Below are 10,184 nucleotides of genomic sequence, written 5' to 3' on the forward strand. Positions count from 1 at the left end.
TTGAAACAAAATGAAGCATTCACAATAGTTTTCAATTATTTTAGCTAGCCAAAATGTTAAAAGGACTCTAAAAAGCTCTCAGTTAGCCTCACCAAATTGGTGAAAAATACTAAGCGTGAACGTGTATAGTACTCACCAAATTGATGAGCGCTGTTCAATCACAAAATTGACAAAAAAAAAACATTAAAATATAGGAATATTCTCTTTCCTCTCAATTATTATTATTATTTTCTATTTCTTTTATCTCATCTCCTCTCTCTCTCTCTCTCTCTCTCTCTAGCATTTATTATGCTCTCGTCTCACTCTAGGCTTATGCCCAAAAAAACAAAAAGTAGAGTACTGGTGCTCCCTTGATAGCACAACCACATTGAAGCTAAGACTCTCTTACAACCTAAGAACCACACGCAGCAGATTTTGGCATGTAATAAACAGTAAAAAAGCATTTGTCAAGCTGAATCAGCATTAGCAAAAGCATTTGTCAAGCTGAATCAGCATTAGCATTACTCTTAAAAGGGAACTTCAAATGTTCCAACAATGAGATGAAGATCTGTCCTTTGAGGCATGAGATCACTTCAATTCATTGCTTCTAAAGTGCCCACATCACAACATCCTTCAAGATGATCAGGTACAAATTTTCTATCAAGGTTTAGATGATACTAACAAAGGGATGGTTGACTCAGCTTGTGGAAGAGCACTTATGGAGAAGAATAATGAGGAAGCAATGGAGCTTTTTGAAACATTGAGTGAGCATTCCCAACAATTCCGCTCTAGCCACATCAAATAGATAGATAGATAGATAGATAGATAGAGAGAGAAATTATTAGAGGTTTATCAATAGTTCTCTTACATACTAGAGATGTCCAAAATTCTTGTCAGTTTGACATGTAAAAATGTACAAGTTTTATACATGAGACAATTTCTGCTGAAAACCAATTCAACGCCAGAAAGATGAATGATTGATGCACTAGTGAAACTAAAAGCCTTTCTTAGGTGCACTTTGTGCCTTCATCCATCTACCATTTAAATATTTGACATGTACCAAGTCTTGCTAACTTACCCTAAAAAGGAACCAAAAAAAAAAAAACAAAACAAAAAACAAAACAAAACAAAACTCTTGCTCATACTAGACAACCTTTGAAACCTTTTCTTAGGGCAGCTTCGTCCAAATTTCTTCCTATGAACACCAGTTTGTTAATTCTCTTCTCATCGGGTCCCCATGTTTTGCCTGGGCAGCCATCCAACGAAGAATGCACCCCCTGAAAGCAAACAACACCATAGGAGAGAAGGACAAAATTAGGAAAAGAAATTAAGCTATAATCAACACAATCACAGGTGTGATATCAATATGATAATGAAAGCAACAATAAGAGGAGGAAAATAAGTGCCTGAAAAACATAACGCTGCTCAGAACCACTAACACACAAGATGCCCTTCATTCTGTACAAGTCCTCTCCCTTTTCATCGATCAACCTTTCAAGCCAATCATCAAGCTGGTACAGCAACCACCAATAATCTATTAGTTCATCATATCATATTAGCTTAAGAGCTTATCTTAAGCTGATACAAACGTCAAGTAGAACCCACCCTTAAAAACCAGCTTATAAGGAGAAAGTGCACAAAAGTTAATATACATATAACTAAGATTGCATTTAAGCCATGTGGGATACTTAGGAGCGTAACATACAAACATTTTAATCCAATCCATAGGTCAATCCCTCCATGACTTAACCACAAAGTCGCAACCTATTCGATCCTATACTTGATATGATGGCTGATTATGATGCTAAATTATACAAACTTTATGTAGAACTCATCCTTAAAAACCAGCTTACAAAGTGAAGGTGCCTAAGAACTTATATACACATAGTAAAAATAATAAAGAAAGAAACGTAATTAAATTAAACAAAGGTAAACCTAAGTACTAAAGCAAATACTGCAGCTCTACTGATAATATTTATTACCTCATCAATATCAAGAGTTCCCTCGGAAACAATACTGACACTAGAGACAGCAGAATCATGCGTATGATCATGATGATGCCCTTTGTGGTGTTCTGCAATATTCAACCAAAATGAGATATGAATTGAAATGAAACAGAAGGAAAACATTTTGAAGTTGCTCCGGAGAACAAAATGTTCATAGGAAATACTAAATTACAAAGTAGAAAGGAATATAATATGATATAATGAAGTGATTAAAAGAACTACTATGATGCAATTACTACTATAGTATAAGTCAACCAGGGGATTCTACGTACAGCACCCAACAATCCCAGATGGCTTCCCCAAATTTCCTTCTTTTTTTTTTTTTTTTTTTTTTTTGTTGAAATGTATTCTAGATGTTTCATGTATCACTCAGTTAAAAGCTATAAGGCTCAACACAGGAGAACGCAAGGGAACCTACAAAATAGTGGGTAAAATCACAGTAAAAATGACTTCAGAGATCAAATGTTTATTCATCTGTCTGCAGCTTTAATTTTTTTATGTCTTTATACTGCTAATTTTTTTTTTTGTTTTCTGCCTGGGATTTGGCCTAGTTTAGAAAAAAGTTAATCACTATTAAAATTAACAGATATCTAAGTATATGAAGAATGTCAAGCAAATACTTGAACTTGATCTCTAATAGTAGCCAAACTGTTTTCAGAAAGTTATCTCTAAAATTCCAAAATTCTAACAGAACATTAGAGGAAACTGATCCATGTACCTCCTATTGATTTTAGTCACCATAGTAACAGTAAGTAATCAATACAAACTACACTTCATTATTAGAACCTTCTTATACATAATTAGGCTTCAAATTGGCCTGGTTGTTTGGATGTACCCTTCAACTTTCTCTATCTGCATTTATTAATTTAAAGAAAACATAGATCCCAACAATTGTTTTTGAAGTCAAAACATCATCCAGATGAGAAATACGAACCAAACCCCTCTGTAACTAACCAAAACGCAAGAAAAGAAGTAGAGCTATATAGCTTATCATCCCAGTTGCAACTCATAAAAGTTGTCCATATGTAATAAACGAAGAAAAGATAAATTTGCAATGTAATATAACAGGCACATGTTGAAATGGAATTAATTCCAAGTCTCGGAGCCCAAGGAAAAAAAAAGAGAAAGAAGAATGGTTTAAATGAAAATCATTCAAATTCACAATTATTTGTTATCAATTCTTTTCTTTCACTCTTGTCCTTAAAACTTAACCACCTACAACTGACCCATAAAAGGGGAGGATGACAGGAAGGGGGAAAAAAAAAAAAAGGAGAGCAAGAGAGAAAATGCTACCCTGTCCAGTTTCATGTTGGTGGGTTGCAGAACAGGAACTATCTACATGAACTTCAGAGTCAATTCTGCAAATTCAAGTCATTTGACATATCAACATAGGTGAGTTTACATCCTGCCCCTTCAAATATGAATATGCATTAGAATGTTGCTAGTGCTAAGTAGAAAACACACACACACAGAGTCAAGAAATAAATATTATAAATAGAAAATAATATAAAAGATTTGACTATCGGCAGAAACAGATGAGACTGTAACCTTTCAAGATCATATCCTCCAACTCCCAAAACAAAATCCATGTCAACAGATCCAAATTTAGCTAGCTTAACTTGTGCAATCCCATTAATATGCTGGCAACAATGCACAAAAATACAGAGGTTGTCAGATCAAAGTAAATGAAAAAAGCTAAACAGATGCAATGAAAAGATGGAGCAAGTAGAGAAGACATAACGCCAATCTAATAATTCATGTTTTGCTAGCGCTTAGGTTTTTGTTGTGTTTTGAGTGGGTTCTTATAGCTGTCCTTTTTTTCCTCGAGTTTTTCTGGCATCAATAACTAACATTATTTATGAAAGGTCACAATCAGGCTTCATATAGAATTTAGATCAAATATATAAAATAAAATAAAAAGAAGTCTTGGAGCTTGCTTTCTTTAAATGTTATGGTATTATAGATTATTCATCAAAAAAGTTATGGGCTCATAGATTGATATTTCACGAGCTTCTCACTGCCTTAGTCACTGATGTGGGATTTACTCAGTGGCCAATTTATAAAACTATATACTTGAGTTTGATTCTTGACATGAGACCAAACTATGAAGTTATCATGTCACATAGTGAAAGGGGCTTACACGCATGTATTTGTGTGTTTTCACAGCTATAAAGGCCTTGCACCCCCTTTATCGACAATGTATACGCATGTATGCATAAGAAAGCACCTGACAGTAATTATTGACAAACTAAACGGAGTGTACATGTGAAATAGAAAGACATACCTTGATTTTCTTAGTCAATATCTCCAACTCAGCTTCACTGACCAAATCTACCTGCCAAAAAAACAAAAGCATGGTATTGGGAAGGCACAATAGCTAGAAATAGGTCTTTGGTATATTATAATTGCCCAGTGCAATGGAGACAGATTAACAGAAAGCCTAACCACAGCATTCAAGATAAGAAATCAAAGTTCACCTTGTTCAAAATAATACGGTCAGCATAGGCAACTTGCTCTACCGCTTCATTCACCACAAATCTTGGTTTGACCTCAGTTAAATGTTGCATTGCATGCTTGGAGTCAACCAAAGTAACAACTCCATCTAGTTTCACATAACGTGAAACCAGTTCATCAGTACAAAAAGTTTCTATAACAGGAGCTGGCTTAGCAAGGCCTGAAAAAAAAGAAACCACGAATAGAAGACATAGTCAGCTTTCAGTATCTGCACCTGATGCAGTCATTGATGGAATAAAGTTCCACCAAGGGAATGACAAGCTATTCCAAAAAGTTTCCATGACCAAGAAAGAAAAGCCACGCTACATATGAGGCTTATAAATTGAATAAAAAAAGTAATTAAGAGAAGAAAAAAATATTGAAGGAACAAATATCTACTTCCTTTCCTCTTCTTATCCATTATAAGTTTTACTTTTGTTCTTTTCTTTTCTTTTTCTTTTTTTTTTTTCATTTATTTTTAGTAAAAGATCCACTTGGAAATTATGTTTTGAAGTTAAGATTTGGACAAAGGAGGTTGAGACATATGAATGAAGATCATTTTTTTTTTTTTACTAATAACTCAGTTTAGAGTTCAAGTAAAAACATAAATCAAAATCCCTACCCTCCCCCCGCATGCAGGTAAGAACTGGGAGGTTGCACCAAAATATACCTGTTGTTTCTATAACAATATGATCAAATCTGTCTCCTTTGTCCTTGACCAACTTCAAAAGCATCTTAACGAGATCTCCTCGCACAGTACAGCATAGGCAACCATTATTAACCATGACAATGTCTTCAGACACAGAGGAATGACTAGCAACCAATGATCCATCAATATCCACCTCACCAAACTGCATTGACAGTATTTTGAGTATTTAAGAATTACAATAACAACCTGACCACTCTATGCAAGAAAGAGCTCAGCCAATTAAATTACGTACAGATTCTCTAGCAAGGAGGTAAAAGGAAGTATAAGAGGTACAGTAAACTATTTCTTCGAAATAATGAAAAAAGAATATTCTGTAAACTGCCAGACAAGTCAAATCATGCATCTATTTGTACATATTAATTACTTCAGCAATCTAGAAGCAACGCATATAACCCCACCAAAAAAAAACACACATAAGTAGTATGTGTAGTTTTCCATGTGAAACTATGCATGTATTTGTAATTTGGCATTCTATCAATTCTGAATCAAATAAAAACCAACCAGATCCAAAAGGTCTCTGAAACCTTGATTTTTTAACATATAACATATTGAGTACTTAGCATACTAAACAAAATACATATTAGTACGTGTAGTCTTCTGTGTGAAACTGCACATAGACATCATGATTTCATCCTATCAAATCCATGTCGAACAAAATCCTATCAATTTTAAAACATCTCCTAAAACTTCAATTTCAATACTGTGAGAATACTGATTCATCTGCAATCAGTCTCAGAAGAATTTGATAATTTTCAATTTAGATATCCATAAAACAATCTTTTAAATTTTCAACTTAGATATCCGCAATTAGTCTCTGATTCATCCATATTAGTGGGTATGAAAGAAGAAATTTATGTGACAGGTGGGGTTGGGTTCTGAAGTAAAGGGTCTCTGACATTGTAGTCTTTGTGCTTTAAAGTTCTCGAAGTAGAAATAGAATTGGCCATTGGAAGGAGCTGTTTGTTAGGAGTATTATTATTGAGCAACGAGTTACTACATCGTGTCGAGGTATAAAATGGAATGCAGACTATGTAGGCCATTTTATTTGAAAGGCAAGAGATCCAATATATGGGTCTTGGTTCTATTTATGAATCATGGGTGATATACCGAACACAAGATGTTTGAGGAAATGGCCACCTTTGATTTACATCTTGCACTAAATTACACAAGAGGATGGTGATGCTAATCTGCTTTGAGATTGACACCATCAGATGTTGATCTGTCCTTGGCTATGAGTATGACATTTGAGTATGCAAATGATGATTCTTGGATTCTCTCGAGTGAGAAAAGCAGAAAAATTTCAGTACCTCATTTTCTATGACAGCAATCCGCTTGCCGTGTTGAGATGTAAGAATATGATTCAGGAGAGTTGTCTGCATTGCATAGCATTAAACAAAATAAGGTAATACATTAGTGAAGCAACAAAGACAATACCATATGATCATCGACTACAGACACAATTTTTCAAATTCATCCCTCAAGACATTGATGCCCTGTTTGGTGACAGAAATTCCACAGCAAACATGGCAAAGGGAAATGAAAATCTAGAGCTGATTCTTTCAATTACAGTGAAACAAACCGAACCTTTCCAGAACCGAGAAAACCGGTGACCACGGTGGCCGGAACGCGGTTATCGGGGCCGAGCGCAGAAGCACCGGCTTCATCGAGGTTGTAGATAGCGGGGGAGACGAAGCCCCTGAAGTTTCCGGGCTGGGATTTGTAGAAATCACTGGAAACAGAGTGGAGGCTCCGAAGGAATTGGGAAACTGGCGGGGAATGTCCGAAGCGGGATTGGAGGAGTTGGTAGAGATTTTTGGTTGATGTTCTCGACGTTAGGAATCTGGTGCCCATTTTTGGAGAAGAGTTTGGATAAATCCTTAAACCCTAGCCATAGTTTGAAAGCCCGAGTATTTATATCACAAATCAAATTCCTGTGCAGTCCGGACCCGGTATACGATTTTTTGATAATTGTAAAAATTAAATGCTGAGTTAATAAAAATTAAATAAATTTTAAGAAAAACAAAAATGCCAAATCAGTCTTAATAGTTGCACTAGCTTGCAACAACCTCCTTAAAGTTTAATAAAATTACTTAAAACTCCTAGTGATAAGCATAAATAACAAAATAAATCTCTGTGTTATTTTTTAAGTTTAAAAAATTACTTAAAATTCCTTACAATCAAACAAGGCATTGTCTTCATCCTTTCACACTGGAAACCAGAGAATGTGACTCTTGGGAGTTCATCTTAGAGGAAGTAATCCCTAAGCTTGATCTCGTTCTCTTAATGATATTAGACATCCATGTTACTCTTAAACTACTGTTTCATGATAAGTCTTTGGAGTCTATTCTTCTAGAAATTCTTCAAGTACACTGGATAAAGGCCACCTTCTCCTAAGGAGTGTTACATCCTCTTAAGAAATTATTTGCCCTTACCAGATATGGTATGCAAAAATATAACAGCAAATATTTCTCCATGATTCTGCACAAACAAAATTAAACTCAAAAATACCCTTAAATTTTCTATTCTATTATGAGACAAAGACTTTGATAATTATCTGAAAAATAGAGAAGAGTTCTAAAAAGAATTGAATAATCATAGATAATTATCTGTAAATTGCTGAGATAATTTCGAAATTAAACGGCTAATTTAACAGCCAGAAATTGCTAAAATGCTTATTCAACCAACACTCAATTATGACCGTTAGATTAAATAATTATCTAATAATAACCATTATATCTTAATTATTTAATTTCAACAGTTAGATCAAAGTTAATTTGATTTTACAATTAACTTTAATTACAGTCCAGCACTAGATCTACCTAAGAAGCATCGTAAGGTTTAGATTAAACGATCTTGACCGTCAAAAAATGAAGGGAAAAATACATTTTACCTCCTTGAATTATCCACTCATTTGCATTTTGACCTCTAATATTTAAAAAGTGACATTTGACCCCTCCAAACTTCCAAATTGTTGTAATTCGTTCGTTCAGACTTTTTTTTTTTTTTTTTTTTTTCAAAATGCCCCCATCCCAAGCTAAAAAAAAAAAATTAAAATTTTAAATTTTAAAAAAATTAAAAAATTAAAGGGTGGCTGGCCACCCTAGTTGGGCCTAGGGGTGGCTTCAGCCACCTCAGACCAGACACCTCTTAATTTTTTACCTTTTTTTTTTTAATTTTTTAATTTTATTTAATTTTTTAACTTGGAAGTTTTGGGGGTCAAGTGTCACTTTTTAAACATTAGAGATCAAAGTGCAAATGGATGGATAGTTCAGGAGGGTAAAATGTATTTTTCTAAAAAATGAATGGTCATGATCAGATCACTCGGATGCTAAGTGCCAAGTGTGCCATCAAGGCGCCACAAAAGCACCCTACAGCCCAACATAACGTGCACGTGCGTGTGGTGCTTTACACCGTACTAGTGTATATACTATTGTGTATACACCCAAGCATTTAAAGTTTGTTGGGCCTTATAAATGTCAATTTCATTTTTTCTCTTTCTAACATGAAACTCTTTTCATTCAATGCTCTTTAAAACTTTACATTTTGAAACATTCTCAACACACAAAATAATATCTATAAATATTAATTTTGAAAATATTTTAACAAATATAAGTATCTATTAGCTTAAAGAAACAATTATTATCCTTATGGAATTTTTGTATGGATAATAGATTAGTAGAAACATTTTAGCAATCAAAAACATTTTAAAGATGTAAAGTTGATTTTGGAGTAATAAATGAGGTAGACTAATATTCGAGAGAGACTTGACAGAGGTTTAGCTAATCAAGAGTGGGTGCATCTATTTCCCAATGCTCTCATCAATCACTTTCCTGCCACCAATTCAGATCACTGTCCGATTTTGTTATCTACCACTGGGTCGTATCAAAACCTGCCTAAGCCCTTTAGATTTGAAGCTTTCTAGACAAGGGATAAATCCAGTTACTCAGTTGTTGCTAGTGCTTGGCTAGAAGAGGTGGAAGGCTCTCCAGCTTTCTCTTTAAGCAGGAAGTGGAAGTCTACTAAAAGTGCATTGAAGGTCTAGAATCAGCATCATTTTGGACACATTCAGTCTAGGATTAAATCTTTAATGTCTGAGATTAGTCTAATTCAATCTAATCCTCATTCCCCTGTCAATGCTGCGAGAGAGGTGGTTCTTCAAGAGTCTCTTCAAGAGCATCTTTTGAGAGATGAAGTATTGTGGAAACAGAAGTCTAGGGAATTATGGTTAACTTGTACTGATCTCAACACCAAATTCTTCCATGCCTCAACTGTTTGCCGTCGCAGGTATAATTCTATCTCTAGTTTGAAAGCTTCTGATGGTACTAGGCTATGTGGTAGAGATAATATTGGCTCATTCCTGGTGAATCATTTTAGTACTCTGTTTTCCTCTACCAATCCTAATTTTGATGATAGTCTTTCTGAGCTGGTGGAAGAAGTTATTACTGAGGAAGAGAATGTTTTGTTGTGTTTAATCCCGGATGAATTTGAGATTTTCTTTGCTATCACTGATCTTGGTCTCAATAAGGCACCGGGTCCAGATGGGATGACTGGGCTTTTCTATAAGTCTTACTGGCCGATTGTGAAATTGAGTGTGATCTCTTCGGTCCAATCCTTTTTTAGGGGTGGTTATATGCTTAAAGAATTCAATCATACTAACATTGCTCTCCTCCCTAAGGTTGATAATCCATCCTTGGTGAACCATTTCAGGCCTATTAGTCTCACCAACTTTAACTACAAGATTATCTCTAAAATCTTGTCCAATAGACTCAAACCTCTCTTACACAAGATTGTGTCTCCTACTCAGTCAGCTTTTCTCAAGGGAAGGTCCATCCATGATAATACTATTTTAGCTCATGAGTTATTTCATACTATGAAGAAGAAGCAGGGGAATGGTGGTCTGATGATTTTGAAATTAGATATGGAGAAAGCTTTTGATTCGATGGAATGGGAATTCTTGCTGAAAATCCTTTCCTTACTTGGGTTTCACACTACATGGA

At 34.8% G+C, this 10,184-nt stretch overlaps 1 protein-coding gene across 1 annotated transcript; it reads right to left on the reverse strand.

Moving 5' to 3' along the window:
• Positions 1–827: 827 nt before the first annotated feature.
• Positions 828–7,101, reverse strand: LOC132175382 (uncharacterized). Its single transcript, XM_059587322.1, has 10 exons — positions 6,772–7,101; positions 6,495–6,560; positions 5,149–5,329; positions 4,463–4,659; positions 4,270–4,320; positions 3,534–3,625; positions 3,279–3,343; positions 1,962–2,053; positions 1,386–1,490; positions 828–1,256 (listed from the first exon to the last, which is right to left on the reverse strand). The coding sequence occupies exons 1-10, from the start codon at positions 7,036–7,038 to the stop codon at positions 1,119–1,121; spliced, it is 1,254 nt and encodes a 417-aa protein (XP_059443305.1). The 5' UTR covers positions 7,039–7,101; the 3' UTR covers positions 828–1,118.
• Between the last annotated feature and the right edge of the window lie 3,083 nt (positions 7,102–10,184).

Source organism: Corylus avellana, chromosome ca3 (genome assembly GCF_901000735.1).
Source record: "Corylus avellana chromosome ca3, CavTom2PMs-1.0".
Taxonomy (NCBI): Eukaryota; Viridiplantae; Streptophyta; class Magnoliopsida; order Fagales; family Betulaceae; genus Corylus; species Corylus avellana.